The 22,509-nt window shown below is 34.3% G+C and overlaps 3 protein-coding genes across 5 annotated transcripts in view; 1 reads left to right on the forward strand and 2 right to left on the reverse strand.

Moving 5' to 3' along the window:
* Positions 1 to 2,978: 2,978 nt before the first annotated feature.
* On the reverse strand, positions 2,979 to 12,919 carry LOC123710144 (E3 ubiquitin-protein ligase MARCHF6). Its single transcript, XM_045661873.1, has 11 exons — positions 12,776 to 12,919; positions 11,596 to 12,691; positions 11,104 to 11,355; positions 10,260 to 10,460; positions 9,516 to 9,701; positions 8,547 to 8,675; positions 7,758 to 7,848; positions 6,691 to 6,872; positions 6,101 to 6,285; positions 4,317 to 4,506; positions 2,979 to 4,034 (listed from the first exon to the last, which is right to left on the reverse strand). The coding sequence occupies exons 2-11, from the start codon at positions 12,649 to 12,651 to the stop codon at positions 3,924 to 3,926; spliced, it is 2,583 nt and encodes an 860-aa protein (XP_045517829.1). The 5' UTR covers positions 12,652 to 12,691; positions 12,776 to 12,919; the 3' UTR covers positions 2,979 to 3,923.
* Positions 12,920 to 13,222: 303 nt separating this feature from the next.
* Positions 13,223 to 16,616, forward strand: LOC123710147 (adenosine 3'-phospho 5'-phosphosulfate transporter 2). The gene is made up of 5 exons (XM_045661878.1): positions 13,223 to 13,755; positions 13,907 to 14,133; positions 14,576 to 14,802; positions 15,025 to 15,206; positions 15,770 to 16,616. Exons 1-5 carry the CDS (start codon positions 13,460 to 13,462, stop codon positions 15,945 to 15,947), a joined length of 1,110 nt encoding a protein of 369 aa, XP_045517834.1. The 5' UTR covers positions 13,223 to 13,459; the 3' UTR covers positions 15,948 to 16,616.
* Positions 16,601 to 22,509, reverse strand: part of LOC123710146 (tyrosine-protein kinase Src64B) — a 68,568-nt gene continuing 62,659 nt past the window's right edge. For 2 of the 3 annotated variants that reach the window (XM_045661875.1, XM_045661874.1), the window contains exons 6-7: positions 21,078 to 21,265; positions 16,602 to 20,054 (exon numbers count right to left, since the gene is read on the reverse strand). In XM_045661875.1, the coding sequence (XP_045517831.1) occupies positions 19,320 to 20,054; positions 21,078 to 21,265 (923 nt within the window). In that variant the 3' untranslated portion in view covers positions 16,602 to 19,319. Of the gene's footprint in view, positions 20,055 to 21,077; positions 21,266 to 22,509 lie in introns of all 3 variants that reach the window. The other variant, XM_045661876.1, reaches the window with a different exon arrangement.

The following is a 22,509-nucleotide window of genomic DNA, read 5'->3' on the forward strand; positions in this document are numbered from 1 at the left end:
TGTATACTTAAATCAACAATATAGTAATTCTTAACAATAATGATTATTATGTTATGAATTTTTGTATAAATAGGACTTTAAAGCGAAAACTCAGTAATTAATTTAAGAGTATCCGAGATTACATGGTCTGAAAACAGTTAAAAAACTCCATCGCGATCTTTATTCCAAAAATATTTACAATTCCAATGTTATTACCTATATTTATTCTTACTGCATTAGTGTTCGAATTTATACCTGTTTCATCATCAGACGTACATCAGAATACGAAATTTCACCCATCTTTTAAGGCAAGCCGCGCACCACTATGTGGAGCCAGTTGCCCTCTGAACTATTTCCGAACCTATTCGATTAGGACCCTTAAAGGAAAGAACGGACTAATTTGCGAGCCCTCTGGCGTCCAAAGGCAGCTGTATCACTTACCATCAGATGAGCTTGGCCCTTTTTCTATTGGAAAAATTGTATCATATTTTGTTGACATAAGAGATATGGAGGACAAAAACTGAATGTTTTATTTTATCCTACGTCAAAACAAAGTGGAAAATTCTAGTAATTAATATATTAAAGAAATGTTTATAAACAATGGTGATAGCCCTACGCTCCGAGTTATTACGACTTAAACGAGGCTTAGGTCACAAAATGTGCTCGAGCTGCCCTACTTTCCTCATTCTTAAGTTTTACAGTAATTACTTGGGTGTAACTGAATTTCTATGTAAATTAAGGGACGGTAATTTATATTATTTTGTATTTAGACCCGGGTTATATGAGATTTAGCGCTTAGTTGTTTATTAACAGCCGGATATAAAATAGGTGTTCCGGTTACAAGTAATTAATTACGAAGTTCGCGGGGCAGCTAGGTTCGGTGTTCGGTATTCCGGAAATAACATTTTTAGGCTTTTCTGTGAATATCTGCATATATATAAAATTCTCGTTTCTCTATATAAACCTCAGAGTTCAAGTCAAAATTTTTTAATTAAAAAATAAATTATAGGGGTTGATAGTAGATGGGTAAACATTTTGGGTGAATTTTTTTTGTCTAAAATATAAAACAATAAAATCTTGGGTGGATACCCTTTATCACTTAAGGGTTTGAAGTATATATAGTAGCCGATCCTTAGACTTACTGAATATGCATAAAAAAATTCATAAGAATCGGTCGAGCCGTTTCGGAGGAGGAGGAACGAACATAATGCGTACAATTAATAAGTTTACAAATATAAATATAAGATTAACTAAAAGGCTTACAAAACAAAATAACTTAACTTATGAATGCCTTCCTGTAATCGGATGGGCAGTCCGAGAAAATACCAAGATCGTTTGGGACCTGTAGCCGATTGCAGTGTAGCCATTCTGTTTAGTGGAGTATAGAAGCCCAAAAAATCAGAGAAAAAGTAGTTTTAGTGTTACAAGTTACAACTAATCAAACACAAGTCTTATAAGTGTGCGTGAATGTGTCTGTTTTTTTTATTTGTGTAGCTGAGAGTTGTTATAAGAGTCTGGTGTGTCTCAGTTAGTTTTTGGAACCTCAGACCTTGCCAAGATACGTCTCTGAAGATTTGAAATCCACTTTTTATGTGATTTGTCTGTTTGTATCTATAGTTTATTACATATATAGTTATTAGATAGTTTAACTATCTGAGAATCCATAGGTTGGTAAATTTTATTATAAAGACCTCTAAATGCAAAGCAACGTTGGCCAAACAGAGACCTTCGTTTTGCTGACGGGAATACGAAACGTCTGTTCTTAGATGTGTCCGGATTTGTTAGTCCATGGAGTTTGTGATATCTTAAACAGATCGCTAAGATGTAGGGGCGGACCTACTTAAGGGCTGAGAGCGGAGCTGAAGCCCAGGGCCCCGTGGACACAAAGGGCCACTAGTCTCCATTGAAAACAATAACTATGCCCGCATTGAACGTAACGGGGAATTCCTCGTCGCTTAAATCGGTGGATGTAATGCATGTGCGTTAAAATTATGGGGGATGTGTGAATGTATAATATTATATAATAACAGCTATTAAATCCGCCATTTCTGTGTGACTCAAGTTTTGTTTGTATCCGTTTTTACAATTGTTGTAATGCATTAAAAAAATCGATAAATCTTGAATATTAATTCCTTCATATGTTTTACTCAGGTGCATTGTTTGGTCTGTCCAACAGTTTTTATTTTACTAATTTAAAAAATAATTTGACTTTTCTTTGAAGAAAAGAACGTACCAATTCTTAAAAGGCCGGCAACGTATATCATGGACGGGAGTATCACTGGTGATAGGCGAGCTCCCTCCCCGATTCCCCATACTATAGGCCGGGTATACTATAGCCTCTTGGCAATATTACCTATTCGTTTATTCGACGGAATATACCTACCTATAGATAAATATTAGAATTATAAAAAAAAATTCCCAAGCAAATTCGAATCGTTGACTACCAGTGACTTTCCGAGCGCTTCATCCCATCTGCATATTTTACGGCATTTACCACGGAGTGTGTACAATGTTGTTTGTATGCCTGCAGTTATGTTAGCGGACGTATCCGCTCCGTGAGATCTAACAGAACTTTAACATCACTGGTTCATCACGGTTGCGAAACGCGTACACACTGTCTAAAATGGCTCTGCCAGCAGTTAACCCACTAATGACAAAGCTTCTTCTAAGCCTCAACAGAACTAACCTCAAAACAATAATAGGGACAATTACGGGCCAGTCTTCTAAATAAACATCTTTCTGTTCTGGCGCGAGAGACATACCTATGAACAGGCTGTTTCAGCGCAGAGGAATCAGTAACCCACGTAGTCCTCGAATGCGTGACTGTACTGTATCTTCAAAACAACCAACTACCAATTATTCAAAGGCCGGCACCGCCCTTGCGAGCCCTCTGGCTTTGGGAGGCGGTATCTAAAATATCCTCGCAAGAATTTATAAATTTGTAATTTATGATTGCTAGTTATAACCGTACGACCGTATAAATAAAAACACAATTTCGCGCCATTTACTTTAATTACATTCCACATAAATAATATTTATATCATTAACCTTCATTTCTACAATTCAAAATCAGTATGTCCTTGTCTTAAAAATTAAAAATATCACAAGTGCAAATGAGACAGTGCCTGAGCGTGTGATCCACTAGTATCTAGTTCCAACATTTTACAATCGGTTACCGTGGCAACGCATATCATAACGGTTACCATGGTAACGCAATGGTCGCCATAGCAACGTTGCTTTGTATTTTTGCAACGTATGGCTCGAATTCCACTTGCAAAATAAATTAAAACTAGTTCATGCTCATAGATTTGTTCATTTTCTTAACAATTTTCCAAATATTTACAATGTCTAGGTCTAATTACATAAAGCCCGGTGCCACTAACACAACAATGCTATTAAAATAGAGTATTTCAATGAAATAAGCCTTAAAATAAAAGCAATATACAGTTGCGTTGTTAAGGAAGTCCCCAAGGATATCCACTTTCGTTTGACAATCTCTGATATAAAACCTAGCACTAAAACTGAGCAATTTTATAAAAATGGCTAAACAAAACACTACTAATAACTGTTTCTTAAGATGCTTAATAGAAAAGATGGAAGTAAAATTTATTAACATTATTCCAATAAAATACTGCTTTTGTAAAATGCGTTCCTTTTTTAAACTACTGTTTAACAATTGACAAACTGACATTTACAATGGGATGTGTCAAAGTCATTGACAGATTAAAATTTACTAGGGTAGACAGATAAGATAGATAAGACAAGTAATCTATATTAAAATAACATTAATACATAGAAAATATTTTTTTAAAGGAAATATCACTGACGCAAATAAGCTATTTGGGGTTTATATAATATTATTAGGTAAATCGTACGCATTAAATAAAAAGCAGTATTTTATTTTTAATTATTAAAAATATGAACAAATCAAAGAGAAAACGCGTTCAGTTTGAAGCGACATGTTTGTGTCGTCTGTGGTCGTAGTTCACCAGGCGTTGTCCCACGAGATACTTGTCATTCTTTATATGCTCGTATAGCTTGCGGAATTGTCGGATCTGAAAAAAATATACAACCTTCATAAAATGTTAGCAGACAATTAAGTTTGTTTTTATTTAGATAAGTCACCTTAATGTATGGCGATTGTAATTTATAATCTATGGCATGCAGAAATCTTTTTCGAATATAGAATTTACGTAATTGGTAAAATTTGACTAATAATTAATATTTTAAAAATAGTGTGATAATAAAAACAACTCATAGTTTTAATTAAGTACGTCCAATTTGATGTGTTTCCTACACAAAAATTTTTAAACAAATATTGTAACTTAAATGCTTACATGGAAGATTGCAAGTCCAGCCAACACAGAGATGATGAGAAGAGCTGGATATACTCGACGAGCGAGCAAGTTCCGTTGCACGGTTGACGTCACAACGAGCGGGGCGACGCTGTGAGCGAACGCGTACGGTATGGCCAGAGCGAGACCCAGCCATCGCACTAATGGAGCCGCCACTGAGCGGAGGATGAACCTGTATTAACAATTTTGCCTTTTAGCTTTCAGAACGCCAATCAAGTTTCTGTTAGTTATGTTTTTCTTCTAGCGCTATGATCATATTTTTCATATCAAGTTCTCATTTCACAAACAAGACGAGACAGTGATACAAATTGTATCACGGCTCCTAGAATATAGCTAACAAATTAGGTCTGAATGTCCATAGTTACTCCCCTAAAAGTTTGAAATTCCTTTAGTTTTTATGAGTGCTTGTCACATGATATGTATTTTATATTTCTTTATGTACCAATGTGTCAGTGTGCCGAGCGTTGACATGCCTTTGTAAAAATACAGATTTTAAGTCAAATAACACCATTGATCCGCGCCATCCGTTAAACAAAATACATGTTATACTTTTTCAACCAAATTTAAAAGGAGGTTGAGTGTTTGACCTACCTGTGACATTTGAGTATATGTATATACTTTTTAGGCTTCATAAGTGTATCATGTTCATAGTGTGTTTAGCTTAACAAATTCGGTTCAGGTCCTTTTTATTTAAAATGCTTAAATAAGGAGCTGTATGCTTTTACATTTAAATTCAGTTTAAAATAATAGTATGATATGATATGGTTGGTGGACTCGGTTTTCGCATTTATACTCTCACGGTGGGAGTACCTAAGGTCCGTTGCGCGTAAAGTCCTGGCTAACTAAACTAGCCTAGCTCCTTCCAGAAGCAGTTCCGGTTTAAAATAAATATAAACATTGAAGAAAAAAGTCGCTCAATTCATAAATAATAAATGAAGTCTAATTAATTTTATATTTTTTTCTACTAAGTATTAGTTACATTCTTATAATGTTTTGCGACTAAGGCGCAAACTAGCTGATGTGGTCTCTGGCAGAATAGCCAGCGCTGTGGAACAGGCTGCACATCAACATAATGTTGCGCCAGGGCCAATTACAACCACAGCATATAAAGGAAATAATTCAAAGAAATCCTGTCCGATAGTAAAAGATTTTATCTCAAGAGATAAAGATAACACCTAGTAGCGTAATAACCTTAAAGTTTAATAACCAAAAATGGTCCTTCCAGCAAGACTCAGCACCGGTCATGAAGCTCGGTCTTGGTCGAGCGCAACCAAGACTGCGTTTTGGTTGGAAACGAATGTTTCGGGCTTCATCAGAGCTGAAGACTAGCCGTCGTCTAGTCCTGATCTCAATCCGCTGGATTATGATTTATGGTCAGTTTTAGAGAGTACGGCTTGCTCTAAACGCCACGATAATTTGGAGTCCCTAACACAATCCGTACGATTGGCAGTGAAGAATTTTCCCATTGAAAGATCTATCTTTATGTCTATCTAGATCTATCTAGATATCTATATCTGACCTCAACATTTAAAGGACTGTATTACAGCCAATGGTGACCGCTTCGAATAAGCTTTTTTGTATGATCTATGTATAAAACTCATACATTATAAAAGTAATAAATATTATTTGGAATAGAAAAAAATACTTTGTTTCAGTATTAATGGCTAGTTTAGGAGAGTTCATACCCATACAATTTTTGTAGGATAAACCTAAACAGACAAATCTGATAAATTTATTCGACGAAAATTATATTCTATATAACTTACTTAAGATCCATTTCCCGTATTCCATCCCTATACGCCTTTTCGATGGCCCTTCGCATACTCCAATCTGGACCCATCATTGTGAGGGCACACACGATCTTGGTATATAACACTCCTAGGGCCCAATCCTGCCATACGAAGAGCACGGGCGACTGTTCTAGGGGTACCCGAAGGGGGATTACTAACACCTGAAAAATACAATAAAAAATCAAACGACGAAATATGTAATTATCTATAAGAAATGTTTAAACAAATATTTCGATGGAATACTTGGTTTATTGCCGGAACATTATTTAGGTAATTGAAAGAATGAGGAAAAAATTAAGTTTGTGTTTCTATGTTTTGAAATCTCTCTTATAGTTTAATTAGCGACCTGCCCTCGATATGAAAAGACATTTATTGACATAATTCAATAATAATTTAATTTAAGCGAAGTATTTTTGGAGATCCTCCCCCAAATTCGTTATGTAATACTTCAAGTATGTAATGTATGTCGCTCCCTGATGTAATCGTAAAAATATATATCTTTCCACTTTAGTAACATTACTATAGATTTAACAATTCAAGCAAAATTTAAAGAAATAATTACGTACCAGTTCGAGCAGCAGCCCGAACATAAGCGGCACAAGGCCGAGCAGGGCGAGGGCAGCCAAAGCGGCGCGAGCTGCTCGACTCGCCCACACGGCCGTCCGATTCACGAGAGCTGCTCGCCCTCCCCTTGCCCATCCTGCTGCCAACGCCCCCCCTCGACCCGCGGCCCAACACACGTACATACCTAAATAATAGTTTGAAATAATCGAATAGTTATATCAATAAAAATCATTATCAAAATAATAATTCTTTAATATGCTAATAGTGACATCTGTTGGCAACTGTTTGTAACTATCATAAATATTAGTCTGTTGTCTGTGTATAGAGATAATAAAGTTTGTTAGTCTTTGAACAACCTTATATGTTAACACGTACTAGAATAGTAAAATAAAAAGTTTGTATGGAAAACATAAGCTCTCTGAGGGCATATTTGGATAGCTATGTTCCAAATATGCCCTCAGAGCATAGCATTTGCCTTCCCCATATGCTGGGTAAGCAAAGGGAAGGATCGTGAATATAAATATATTTACGTAAAACAGGTTATTTATGTATACAGCTAATAAACAGCTGTTACATATATACATATATGTGTGTGTGTGTGTGTTATGTGTAGGTGTTTGTAATTAAACTCCTAAGCGGTTGGACAGATTTTGATGAAATTTTGTGTGTTCAAGTAGTCGAGAATGATTTACATTATTCGTTTTATTTTGTATGTAAAACGTTTGTACAGGACAACGTTTGTCAGATCCGTTAAGTTTTTATATACAGTGTAACTATAACGATACTTAAAGGACTGTGGCGTTATAGAAAGTTATCGCCAGTCGAGTTTATGGCGGCCAACTATAATAAAGCGACAAAAGAACGTACACAACTGGGCAGTTTCTACTAATTTTAGCTACTTAAAAAGTATTTTATTGCACAATTGTCGTTATTGAGTGTAATGCTATGTAGAGTGTATCATTGTATGGAAGACAAGCTAAACCAACCAAAGCCAATTGAATTCGACGCTTTAGGGAGTTCGTCGTTAAATCCTTTATTTGTGATGTGCTCAAATAAATAATATACAAACCACAAGCTGCCGTATACAGTTCATGTACACCTTCAGATGCCTTGGGCAGCCATATTGTCATCACCTTTCTTCCGATAGCCACTGGTATAACCTAATGTATTAAACAAGTACAAAAATATATTAAAAAAACTATATATTTTAAAATTTTGAGGAATTGGTCTCGTGCCTTCAGCGTGCGACTCTCATTTCTGAGGTCGTAGGTTCGATCCCTGGCTATGCACAAATGGACTTTATTTCTATGTGCACATTTAACATTCACACGAAAGGTAAGGCTTGCCTTAGACCGAAAAATACGTGCGTGTCTTACAGCCTACTTGCCTAATAGATTGACAAATGATTGTGAGCCAGATAGAGAAATCTGAGGCCTAGATCTAAAAAATGTTGTAGCACCACTGATTTATTATATTTATTTATATTTTAATAATCACGCGATTGGTACGCCTCATAGGTACCAGTCCTTTTGTTAAACGGTTGTTAAATCTTAGCGGTACAATAATAATAATAATAATTAATTTGCAAAATTGCATATTCAGCCACACATAGTAAAATTTTTTTTTTTTATTAAACTTTTTTCGTATTCTTAGTTAATTTCGATAATTAACTTAATTAAAAAAATCCATTATCATAATTTTGTAGTCCGAAAAAAATTTGACAGACTTGTGCAAACCGAATGATTTATCAATATAATTATTGTCAAAAATTGCCAATATAAAACACAATATTTCATTTAACTATATTAATTGTTAGTGAAATTTTGCGAGAATTTCGGCTGTGACAAATTAAACTTACCAAAGTGAGGGCGCTCGCCATGACAAGTGAGATGGAGACGAGAGCAAGCAGAGCCGCCAAACGCAGAGGAAACCATGAAACTCGGACGTAGGGCTCGAAGCCGGCAGGCCCTTCTCGCCACATTAGCGCCTGAGATAATAATTTTTTTATCTGTTATTTATTACATATCATCGCTTCAAAGTACGTAAAAAAACGCAAGTGAAACAGCGTTCAAGTAGGTGAGGAATTTGGAGGGTGGGGCTGTAAAACATTAGAATACAGGGGGCGAGAGTCTTGAACTACGCGTTATTGTTTTTAATTAAACGAGTTTCCGATAATTAACGCCGCATAGCTGTGAATCGTCCCTTGGCGGTGACAAAACATTTTACTAGTGGTAAAGAAAAATCTCAAAAACTTGCGTAACGTAAAATATGAATAATTCCTAGATTCTGCAATTATATATTAAATACCAGCTGCCCCCTGAAGTATTTCCGAACCAATCAGACTATTTATTTTTTATTATATATAATAATGGCAAACTAGCCTGCGGGACGCCCAAAAATGGCAGTCATCGCAGCCCATAGACACCCATTTTTAGTGGGTGCGTTGCCGGCCTTTCAAGGAGGAATATGCTCGAATTTTGAACAGTTGGAGGTCGTATCTCTCAGGGTAGATCCCCGCCGAGAATCGATTCCACAGTTCGCTAGTTCGCAAAAGAAAATGTCTTGTGAAGATTTCCAGCTATCAAGGTCATGTTGGTAAAATTTAGAATTCATACGGCTCGTACGGGCAATGTGAGTGTCTATGGGCAGCGGTTTGACTTAACATCAGATGAGCCTCCTGCCCGTTTGCCTTCTATTACAATAAAAAAAAATGTCTTTCATCTTACTTTTTACATTAATAATTATATTAGAGCACTCACATAGCAATGTGTTAGAACCCCATTAGAACTTAAATTATTGTGAATCTGTGTAAGGGGAAAAGAGATACCTGATGAGCAGCTCCCAGCTGATGCGGCGGATGTGGAGGTGGGTTTTGATCTGCCTGCCTGCTAGCCTGACCCAGTAGATACGAGCGAAGACCTAGAATACCAGCTGCGCATGCGCACCACGCACGAAGACCAGCTTTGAGCCATGTACGCGTATGGGACTGCTCTAATAAGGCTGGGAGGATCACCTGGGGAATCAATGCTCAATATTTTTATTTTTAGCTTCGAACGAAGGGAAAATTATGTACTAAAGTTGTTTTAATCACTGAAAATAAATATTCTCAATTCTAGTTTTTGTAAAATATCTTTTTTTTTCTTCTAACATTTTGTTAATGTGTATAGTAGTAGTATATTTAAAATTTAAATTTATTTTGGTAGTTTTGTAAAAATTTTACATTACTTATCGAAAAAAAATCTAATTCGATTCGATTTAAAACTAATTACGATATTTATCAATGTATGATAAACATAATTAGTACTTTTATTTAACATACATAATATAATTAGGCATTATGTACACGAAACTCTGAATAAATAAATTAGTTAAATATAACTTCTATCACAGCTATTAAAATATACTCTGAGAGCAATCTAGGTCCCGTATTCCAATAAGAATCTCAAGTCACAATCTCTATTGAAAACTGTCCACTGAAAAAAAAATTAGTCGCATTCTAAAATATGGGCCTAAGTGTTTATAAATGAATACTTCTTATTAATATTCCAATATTTTAAATTTTGCTGTGTACCTGCAACAAAAGTAGCTCCAAACTTAGTTCATTGACTGGAGCTTCTGTGTGCACGGCAACCGCATATGGTAAGAAGCCAGGTAGAGTATATTTAATCACTCGAATGGGCAACCACAGCATGAAGAGAACAGCTGTACCAAACACCATCGCTGATACAATCAGTCGACGAATGTGTGACCATACTGGTAGATGGATCATTTCCTAAAAAGAATACATTAATTACATATTTTATTTAACAAGTATTATGCCTTGATTAATCACAGAAATAATTTACAATGTACTGAACCATTCAATGTTTTTTTCATAATAAACTAAAATTTCCTTTCAACATCCAATGTAAACAACTTATTATCAAAAGGGGCTTATATAAGTCTAAATGTATTTACAGGACTTTTACGACAACATCGTTTAGAACATACCGGTTAAATTGACCAAAATCAATGGTCCCGGCTGAATTCTATGTATTAAGTACTTAATAACAACGTCGTCGGCTGTTACGACTATTGGTTTTTATGACCAAATATAAGTAATTTGGTTGTTGTTATAACAAATTTTGACTTTATCTGTATCTTTCGATGGCTAGTTGATTATGTTTGTTTTTTTTTTTTCCTACAATAAAGTTCACAAATGAGAAGGCATATGTAATATGTTGACTTAATTTTCTACAGTAATAATGAATAGCTTAAACTAATATTATGTTCACATTTTCAAATGAAGGTTTTTTAAAATGATATATGGGAAGAAAAACACTGTCTGAAAAAGCCTCAATATAAAATTGTAGCGATATGTAGCTTAGGTAGCTTTCAGTCATATTACTCCACTTATCTTTGAAATTAACACTTACCTGAACAGGACTAAAATCGGGATCATTCAGATTTTTTAAAAACCAAAGTACCCCCGGTCTTAGGACTTCTCTCAATAATAAAATGAATGATGCAAAATAGTACACATAGACCATTCCAACAAGCCAGTGAATAAACAAGAGTGTCCATGGTGCCGCATGTAAGCTTGCCTCTCTGTCTTTCAGTGTTGCATCAAACATAGATAATGAACAGAGATCTAACCACCATCCACAAACTAATGGAATAACACCAATCTGGAAAATATAAATTCATAATTAGTATATATTCACTTATAGCCACTGGAGTTGAGATAAATATAATCACAATTACTAATCTTGAATTACTAATTACAGTTAATAAAGTAATGATTGACTTGACTTGAATGATGATGACAAATGAAAATGTATTGGCAGAATTTATAATAAGGAGAAAGTATAAGATAAATAACCTTATTAGGAAAGCAGCTTAGTTTACACTTAACACATACTACTTACTTCAACAACAGACAAAAGTGCTACTTTCACAACTACGTAGCAGAATCCAAGGGCCTTTTTAGCACTTCTTAGCCTCAATAAAGAGGCCATTGCATGTAGAATGGCTAGAATTGCAGCAACTATCACATATCCTGACAATGCTTTCAATGGGCCAGCAAATGGGCCCTCAGCCGTAAAACCAGCTATGGTGGCTCCTAATTGCCCTATCTGGTAGGGGCAAAAGGCAAATCCAACAATGAAAAATGTATTCAAAGACACAACCCAAAACACATGTTCTAAAAATACCATAGAACCATCTAGTCCCAACAATCTAGCCCATGTCAACTCTTCTGCAGCTACACGGTCCCATTCCATTGGATTCCAATTAGCTTCCTCCCCAACCAGCATATCTTCTGCTGCCTCATCATTAACCTCTTCCCTAACACCAACACCCTCTTCTCTAACAACCTCATTGACATTCTCATTATTATTATCCTGCAGTGGTTCTTCAGCCGGTGGAGCTGGTAAATTTTCTCTTTCCATCCATTCAGGGCCACCACCATGCATAATCTGGTCTCTCAGCCATACCAGGCCAATAAAAGCGAAAAGTGTGCATGTCACCACAAAGCAACCAGAGAAAACATCTTTTGCTAAATTTTCAGCTGATACAATATCAAATGGTAGAGATATAACAGGGTCCAATGATCCAGAGAATAAACAGCGATAAGTCCTACATGCAGTCAGAGGGACGATCCCAAGCCAGGCGAGTGCCACGAGCGTGTAGTGCAGCCAATCCTTTACAGCAGAGGCCACTGAAGTTACCAAACCACCTACAACGTCACGAATTGGAAGCCTTCGCGGCATATCCGGTGAATATATGGGCATGAATGAAAAGCGGTGGCCGCAAAGCTCGCAAATCTCTTTCCGTGAATATCGCATCCATTGTACTAGACATTCTTGGTGAATCCATTTTATAGATCCTGTACATATGCACGGGTGGAAAAGAGGCCGATCGGAAGAAGCCTCTGATCTACAGAAACGGCAAAAGTCCGCACCGGACAAGTCCGAATCCATCATTGTTCGTAATCCAGTTTGTCAGGTTCACCGTTTGCACGACCTACAAAATCATGTAAGAATACTTATTTATCCACTGTCGGAGTGTAAAACTGTATCAATTTAAATGTAGCACCTTAATACACACCTTAGCTTAGAATAAACGGCACGTAGCAATACAATAAAAAGAAATTGCTACTGTACCTATTTGTTTTTACAATTTATTGCAGATCGACATCGGACAATCGACATCGGAATTCGGACGGATCACAGATGTCAATACACTTACAGCACACATTACTTGGTAGTAAAAACGCGAGGTCTCGCTTGATCCTTTTTATGAAGATATACTTAATTCAACATTAAAATTTTATTAGAGTGATTACGATTTTTCGACACATTTGATCTACAACAGTGTGGCTCGGAGCTAGACGAATTAATCCATCACTTATATAGGTCTTAGGTGCCGTACCGGCTTCGGGCTTAATCTGCAATTACTAAATCATCTGTGGCCTGTTTACTACGTCTGCCATGTACATAGTTTTATATACTACATTATTGAATAATGAATACTCTTGTAGTTTTCTGTAAATATTCCAATCATCTATGAACAATATATATATATATAGTGAAATGTGAATAGTTTATTACGTTATAAAATGACAAAACTACGTTTTCTTTAATTTTATAAAAAAATTAATAATTTAATAGCCAAAATTTACTAATAATAAATTAAAAGCCAGTGTCGTGTAATAATGTATTCATAACAGTTTTTTTTTATGTATTGTATATATTATTCAAGTTGTTAATTTATTAAATAAGTACAATCAACATGAATAAGGAAACTGTTATAAGAATTGATAATCCTAAAAATGGAGATAACAGAGAAAGCCAGGGTGTAGTAAACATTCTGTGTTTGGACATAACAAAATATAATTTTGGATTACAATTCACATTATGTTGTTCTTTTGTGTTTATATTTTATTTGGCATATGGATATTTCCTGGAGTTGATATTTGCTGAACCAGAAGTCGCTCCAGTCAGTTTATATATAACATTCATTCAGTTTTTAATCACTATGGCTTTAAGCCAGGTGGAGTCTACTATTAGAAGTCCTATTAAAAGGAAGTAAGTTCTTTAACAATCTTACAATACACATTAAAGTAATTGTCTAGGCCTACAAATAGCCTGTAATTATAATAACATTATTTTTGCATGACTACCCTGTGTACAAGTGAAATGTCAAAATCTACCCAATTTTAAAAACATATATTTTTAGAGTACCATTGAGAACATATGCTATATTAGCAGCATTGACACTAGGAACTATGTCATTATCAAACTTGGCTCTCAGTTACCTGAACTACCCAACACAACTAATATTCAAGAGTTGTAAACTTATACCTGTGATGATTGGCAGTATAATTATATTGGGAAAGAGATATGGATTTTTGGATTATGTGGCTGCTATTATTATGTGTGTTGGATTAACTATGTTTACATTAGGTAAGATTTAAACTAAACTGATTATTTAAAATGTTAAACTCTGACAATTATATTGACCTTTTGTATTTTGAACAATTTGGCTGAGCTGTAAGTAACCACCTAAAATTATCATCCAATTCCATCCCAACATTATTTCACTGAATTCAATTATCTATACCTATGGTAAACAGATGTAAATTTTAAAAGGTTCTTCCTTTTTCACTATACATTCCTTATACTTCCTATGAGGATCTAAGTTCATGTTGTCTTAGCCGTGCATTAGAAAACTTCTATAGGCATATATAGACCCTAATTATGTGTTATGCATCTTCAAAACCTACCTTTGCATGACACAGTGAATGTAATTCTATAGAAATTTCTAAAAATATTTGAAGCTGTTCCTTATTTTAAAAATTATTGCCTTGCTTAGAAGTTAATATTAATTTACTCTTTAATATTGCAGCTGATTCAAAAATGTCACCAAACTTTAACTTTATAGGAGTAATTGTTATATCTCTTGCCTTACTATGTGATGCTATAATAGGCAATGTTCAAGAGAAGGCAATGAAACAATTTCAAGCTACAAATAATGAAGTTGTTTTCTATTCCTATGCTATAGGTAGTATATATTTATTGGTCATCACTGGGGTTAGTGGTATACTAAAAGATGGATTTATTTATTGTTCCGAGGTAAGTTTTAAAAGTTTAATGAAAGTAATTAGTCACATAAATATGCATTATTAAGTATTATCTACTTAGTTACAGAGAAAATATAATTCTAAAATGTTTTTTGTACAATTATTTCTGGGTTTTAATCCCATATTTTTCAGTTCTTATCAGCTAAAGTTCAATAAAAATACTTTAGATTTAAACACATATTTTAATACTGATTCAATTATATTTAAATTTCAGGATCCAATAACAATGTACTTCAACATATTTTTACTTAGCATTTGTGGGTATATGGGCCTTCAGGCTGTATTGACGCTAGTCAGGATATCTGGTGCAACTGTGGCTGTGACTGTTACTACCATGCGGAAAGCACTCTCTATTGTTATATCTTTCCTTCTGTTTAGCAAGCCTTTTGTATTCCAGTAAGTGTTATTATATATTGGATGTGCCTTAATAGATTTTAACTAACATTTGTGATTGGTGCCCAACCTTTTAGGTCCTCAGATTTCTGTACATGTTTGAGATCATTTGCTTTTTTTTAATATGAAATCTAATTACTAATTATCTATTCCCTTAGGAAGATATATATGTCCTACAACAAACAGTTGTCTCATTCTTCTCATTTTGAATTAGTTATCAGTGCATACTCAGAATATTAAAAATTATCATAAAATATTAACTCTCAATTTATGGGTTCTATATTTACCCATAGCAACAAATCAATAAATCAGATGTATATGATATATATAATGATCAAATCAGTGTTTGTTTTACAATTCAATATTCAGGCATTATCAATAAATTTGAAATAACAGTTTGTGATAGTTGCAAAATTAACATAAGGTTTAACGGACTTTCTTCAATTTATTAACTTAACAGATAGGTTTTGAATTTAATTCTTTCACAGTTGTGATTAAGCAGTTACAATCATATAAAATGTATTTTCTCTCAAATGTAATGATCCAAGTAAATCCTTTTCTTACAGGTACATCTGGTCTGGAGTGCTAGTGGTATTAGCAATATATTTAAATCATTATAGTAAGAAAAATCCAAAATATGTTCCTAAACCTATTACCAAAATATGGCAGTATATTCAAACATTTTACCAATCCGAGTATAGATATCTTAAACTTAAGAGTAAAATGTATACAGATACCGTGTAGCTCAATTTACTAGTGAAAATATAATAGTTGATTTTACATATACAAAAGTATAGTTTTTTGGCTGAGGCTAATTTTGTCACTACTTTAGGTGACATTGCACTTTTTTTTTAGAAGTAGCTAACAGAAATGTATTAATATTATATTACGTTAATAATTTGTTTAGTATTTTTTTTGGCTTTTGCGTATGGCACAAAACTAAAATTTAAGAAAAGTACAAGTATTGGCCAGTTAAGTATTCAAGCCAGTATTTTTGCATATTCAGTAAATCTGAGAATGGGCTATCTATGATTCCCCTAAGTGATAAGGGGTGTCCACCTCAAATTTTTTTTTTTTAAATACATACAACCCTTAATTGTCACCCCTGTATGATCAACCCTTATTTTTTTATTATAGTAGATTGGTTATTTGTATTGAACTGAAAAATGTTTCCTGGAAATAATATACATGGCAAAATGACGCATCAGCTAGTTTTATATAAAATTAGACAATTGACTGTAATTTTGTAGTCCAGTGTTAAAATATTGAATTCTGTCAAAACTGTACTAAGTGCTATAATTTTATTTTAAATGTCAATTAATGTGTAATTTGTGTTGACAAGAGATCTATTATGTTTTATAAAGTGATATTATTTAAGTGTAAAATGTTGGTAATAAATAAAATATATTTTATAATCAATGACATTTATTCATTGTATGTACAAAATCTTATAAATGTAATTTTCATACAAAAGTGTCCAAATTTAAAGTGTTTTGATTATTTGGAATGTTAAGACACTATTTCTCAATCATAAATTCTAGAACAAGATACGTGATAAAGCATTTTTAATACTTTTAACGCAATCGGGTATTGATCAGTCAGAATTTTAACAATATTTTTTTGTATTTTTAATTTTTATACAATTTAGTTACACAAGAGGGTTATTGGTCAAATAAAGTACAGGTCACAAAGTCTAGTTATACTAAAATTAAAAACGATTCACTCGCACTAATGTACAATAACTCTTTGGTATACGGCCCTAAAGCTATCTAATTCACCGTTTCATAAAAATTGGACCATTATTACCATGACCGTAGCAAGACATTTAAAATGCTTTATTAAATACAAAGAAATAAATAATTATTCATAAAAACAAATGTGTCAACATTCTATTATCTTTTTCTATCGCATTCAGCTGTCTGTGATGGACAGATGAGTAGCCTGTGGTAAGACTGATTTGAGCTCTGTCCGAGTTGATTTTCCTAAAAAGTACATTTACACTTTTCATACAAAAACCTTCAAACCTGGTTAATTGAAAACAAAGGTTCATGTAATATAATCTTGCTAAAGGTCACAGTATAGGCTGAGTTCTATGTCGAGGAGCCAAAACGTTCATTATTGGCGATACTTTGAGTCAAATTAAAAATATTCTCCCGGACTTAGTATATGATCAAATCGCAAACTATTTTAGAACAAAGAGGCATACAATTTCGAACCAAAAACAAGATAAATAACAGTTTCCTTAACCGCACCGAAGCCTATCAGATCATTTACAATGTGATAAAAATATCACATACTTTAGAATATGAAAATATCTAGATTTTTAATAATTAAAGTTCACGGTTGAGAAGCTGCACACATATACATTATATTTTTTTATAGTTTTGTTTTAAAATATTGACTTATGAGATTTTTAACTGCAAACCCTATAACTCAAGGGTAACAATATATTTTTTTAATCAATATAATATTTTAAATATGAGCTAGATTTTAGATATCAAATCATACCAGTGTAAATCTGAAGAGATATGTTTGGCATCAATAGGATTTACTTCACTAGAATTCTCAACCATGAAATTCAACCCTTTTTTTTATTTTTATTGCTTACGATGCAAAATAACTACGTGCTTAAGCTATACTAATAAATAAGAAAATAGTGTTTCGCACAAATATAAGCCCCATTCTGTTTGCTACAATTATTTACATTTTTAGGAGATATACTATAAAAAAATTAACAAAGGAAAATATTGGTTGCTACCGCTTTTTATATATGACAATAGATTATATAAAACTTCTTTAACGGTATATGTGTAAATAATTAAAATTTTGAAAATTCGCAGCGATAAGTGGCAACATTAAAGACAATATCAAAGTTATCTGTCAGCTGTCAACTGTGACAGTGTTTCACCGAGCACTCGAAACGTCTGTAAGTAATATAACAAATTCCCATTTAGACCCGATAAAGAAGTTTTATTTAAATGTGTATTTTTTATCGTTTTATATTGGGATTCAATCTTTTCATATGCACTAAATCAGTCTTTAAAAAAATTCTAAGCATTCGTATGACGTATACTACGAGTTTTGTATCCAACTCAAAATAATTTCCATACCATATTGTTAGCTGCACCAGTTTACACTAAATCTCTGAGGCCTTAGGAACTAAGCACTTGATATTAATAAAAAGTTTACTTTAGTAATATTCTGAGCGCGAGTTTTCCATACAAAAAAATTCGCATTTTTTTTTAAAGAAAATAAGAAACTAAGACTGATTTAGTTAATATAATTCTTATAATATATTTGTCATAGCAAACAGTTGGGCGATTTTTTGGACTCGATGCGTGCGCTACTAAAAGCCAATAATGAAGCTCACGTTCCTGTATCGTTCACTTCAGTATAAAAATACTAAAAATGGTCGTTTAAGGAAGTGTTGCTGCAAAAGAAAATTGTTAATTCAATTATTGAAATGTTTAGTGTATTATTTGTCAAATATAAAGTATTAATTTTATCCAACCGCGAATTATAAATGGACGTTTCGAGTGCTTTTCTGGAGCTCTGTTAGAAGAAAAATCCTAAGTATTCTAGGAGCAATAAAACTTAAATCAAGTGAGCTGTCAATTTGACATTTGACAGCGATCAAAACGAGATTGCGACTTGAAATACGAATTATGGACATAAATGTGTATCCGCAAAACAAATACTATTTGAACAACATATCTGTTTATAAGAGCTACGCGATAAAAAAACAATATAAACGTATAAACAATACGTTGGGAAAACGACACGTTAGAAACCGAAAGTAGTTTGGCGTGTAAATTGACATCTATATACGAATTTGACCTTAGATTTAATAAAATAAACTTACCGGAGTAAAACATGTCTAATTCACAATTATTTATTTTGAATTATAAGCCGTCGTTATAGCAAAATAAACAATTGCAATAAACGCGTTTTAATCCCGTAAAATATATTTTGTTTTTTTTATCAAAGCCGCACCCGTTTAAATCCGTAAACATTTTGCAGCCAACACTTTCCCTAAAGCAAATCCATTCATTCGCTAAGGACCCTACACATCGTCTCCAACACAAGCACATCACTAGCTAGGTTTATATCACAGCACTAGTCCTGCACTTCTCTGTACGGTATTTCACTGGTCACTGTGAACGATTCGAAATAATGGTTCAAGAACTCGAATGTCGGCCTCTTCTCGGGTATCGCGTCCCAACATTGGAGCATAAGTCTATAAATATCGTCGGGCAAATAGTGCCCCACGGGTTTGGGCATCCTATACCCCCTCTCCACCTGCTCGATGACTTCCTTCCCGTGCAACCCCGGGTATGGTATCTGGCCGTACGTGAAGAGCTCCATCAGGAGTATCCCGTACGACCACACGTCGCTCTTTATCGAGAACCGGCCGTAGATGATCGCTTCGGGTGCGGTCCATTTGACAGGGAACCGCGAGCCCTGTTTGGGGCAGTATTCGTTGTCTTCTATCACTCGGGCCAATCCGAAATCGCATATTTTGGCGACGTTGTTCTCTCCGATGAGCACGTTGCGAGCCGCTAGGTCCCGGTGTATGAGGAGTTTGGACTCGAGATACTCCATCCCGGAGGCGACCTGAGCGGCAACGTAGACTAGATCTTCGAAGTGGAGGGATTTGCCTTCGCCGTTTCTGAGGAATTCTAGTAGGGACCCCTTGCACATGTACTCTTGGACGATGTAGACGGGCTCCTGTTGGGAACACACAGCGTATAGTGCGACCAATCGTTTGTGACGGAACTTTTTCATGATGGCGGCTTCTTGGAGGAAGGCTTGCTTCGACATTGTACCTTCTCGTAGAGTTTTTACGGCGACCTGGAAAAAGTTTGAAAGCTTTGAGAAAGATTCGTTTAAACATTATGTATGTCTTTTAGCAATCGTGGACAAAGTGGTCAAAAGAAACTTAAGAAATTTAAAAAAATATATGTATAGTTAGCATTTAATAAACAATCTCTCTCTTCATCTATATATATATATATTTCCCTTGGTCACGGCATCACGCTGTTTCGCTGTTTTTGTTATTTTCAGCAGAATTATTCTTATGAAATTAGATTAAACTAGTCTTTATGAAAGAAAAAAATTAAGAAAATAGCTCGGAAAATTAGATAATTTTAGAATACTGAACCATCATATTAAGTAATAATGACTTTTGTTACGATAGCAATTTTTTTTTCATTTCATCAAACTTTTTTGATGTAACTTATGGCGTTTGACATAAGATTGGCAAAATGGGTGCTGCAAATATTGTCAAAGAGGATGTAAGAAAAAAATATACCTTTTAAAACAAATGCTTTGATCGGAGTTATTATATTGATAAAATAATTACAGTCGCTAATTATTTGTGGCTTCATCTTTAAAATCCATGATTTTCACATGGCCAGTTATATGTCGCCTGTTTCCATGTCGGAATACCAACAAAACTATTTATATACGCAAGAAAAAAACCAAATAATGTTGTATGTCATAAAGCATTTTTAGTTAATTATACCAAATCGAAATCAATTTTCACACTTAACGTATTTCGACTCCGTTATATTATAAAATACAATTCACTATAAAAGTAATAAAACCTTTTTACAAATTTAAAAAAGAAAACTAACTAACAACATACCAATACAAAATAACACACACATATAGTGTGTTACATAGTTTATATCTGAATATTTGCACATCAACTAATATTTTTATTTTAGATAGCTTATTTTCTAATAATTTGATAACATGATGTACACAAGTAACCTACCCTAAATTTATCTCACTTAAGTAATTCTTTGAGATAGTAAAGTATTTTTGAACCAAAAATCTATTAAGGCATTAAAAAAAACTTATAACACTAACCTCTATACTATTGCACCACTTGCCGTAGTAGACTTCACCAAAGTTCCCCTGCCCCAGCTTCTTGATCAGCTGTATCTGGGCCCTTGGGATCTCCCATTTGTCCCGCGACTCTGGTCCCAAATCCCACATTTGGGGTTCCGGCTTGGGGCAAGGCCGAGCCAGCACATGGCAGAGGCCTAGCGCGTTCTCTGAAATGCGTTAGGTATCATTATTTATATTTAGCCTTTTGTTAGTTAAAGCGATATAGTAAGTCGTTAAAAAAATTATAATTATTTATATAAATATTACATATATAAAACATACATTAACTTATTACAATAGCAAGATGTACAGATAAAAGATGGACCGCTGGAGTGGACCTCCACGAAGAGGAAATGTGGGAAGACCAGAAAAGCGATGAACTGACGACATAGTTATGGTTTCTGGAGAGAAATGGATGGCGAAAAGAACAGATAGAAGACAGTTCAGGAGGAAGTTTTATCCATAAGCTTTCATACTGCAGAACCGGAAACTAACACCTATTTGATTTGTATTTTTTAAAGTGGCTCTATTATTATTATATAACTACCCTAACAGCTAATAGCCTAACTAATGGCCGGCAACGCACTTGCGAGGCTGGAATCGGTTCGGAAATATTCAGTGGGCAGCTAGTGGTGGTGGGCGGAAAAATCTGCCTTTCAAAACGCTAAGTTGTAAAACGACGGACGTCGAGGTGATACGGATGGAATTTCGTATTCTGCTGCAGCTGCAGGTATTAATCCAAAAAAACTTCTAACAGACGATATTAAACACTCGTATAGGCTTTGTTAAGGAGGCATGGTGCCACAAATTCGTTCTTCCGCTAGAGACAGCAAATAACCTTTGTTCCCATCGTCTCAAATATAAACTAATTACACAGAACACTACGTTAACTAATGGTTCCCCGAAAAACTTTAACAACGCAGCAGGCAAGCTATAACTTCCGTCGGGTTTTAGCTCGTATCCAATCATGCCGAACACAAACAAGACGAACTAAACTAAAAGACCGGAAGAATTTAACTCTTTTTGGTTCTCCTCGTTTCTCTATCGTAATTACTGCCGTATTTTTGAACCGTAATTTTAACGTGTTGTAGTAATCTAGATAATATTTTTTGATAACTATCTATACAATCAACAGCACGTAGTGTTTATTGCTAATTTAGATTTAGCATTACGTAAGGGTCGTTTAAATATTACGTAAGTAGATTGACTGCAATAAACCCCCCCCCCTCTCTCTCTCTCTCCTCTTGACAGCGAAAGTAAGCAAAGCTCTCAGAAATAATAATACATATTTGTTATATTTTTTGTATAAATCCTTGACAATGCATTTTGTTTTCATGCATAGACAATATGTGGGTAATATGTTGAAAAATGTAAATAATTACTGTTGACGTAATTACCAAATAAGAAAATC

The sequence above is a fragment of the Pieris brassicae genome, chromosome 5 (assembly GCF_905147105.1).
Source record: "Pieris brassicae chromosome 5, ilPieBrab1.1, whole genome shotgun sequence".
In the NCBI taxonomy this organism is placed as follows: domain Eukaryota; kingdom Metazoa; phylum Arthropoda; class Insecta; order Lepidoptera; family Pieridae; genus Pieris; species Pieris brassicae.

Coding starts and splice junctions, on each gene's coding strand:
- LOC123710144 (XM_045661873.1), bottom strand. CDS start 12,651: ATGATGGATTCGGACTTGTCCGGTGCGGACTTTTGCCGTTTCTGTAGA. Junction 10,461..11,103: donor CCGATTTTAGTCCTGTTCAG/GTAAGTGTTAAT, acceptor TATTCTTTTTAG/GAAATGATCCATCTACCAGT. Junction 4,507..6,100: donor ATACGGGAAATGGATCTTAA/GTAAGTTATATA, acceptor TTGTTAATACAG/GTTCATCCTCCGCTCAGTGG.
- LOC123710147 (XM_045661878.1), top strand. CDS start 13,460: ATGAATAAGGAAACTGTTATAAGAATTGATAATCCTAAAAATGGAGAT. Junction 14,134..14,575: donor ATTAACTATGTTTACATTAG/GTAAGATTTAAA, acceptor TTAATATTGCAG/CTGATTCAAAAATGTCACCA. Junction 14,803..15,024: donor GATTTATTTATTGTTCCGAG/GTAAGTTTTAAA, acceptor TTTAAATTTCAG/GATCCAATAACAATGTACTT.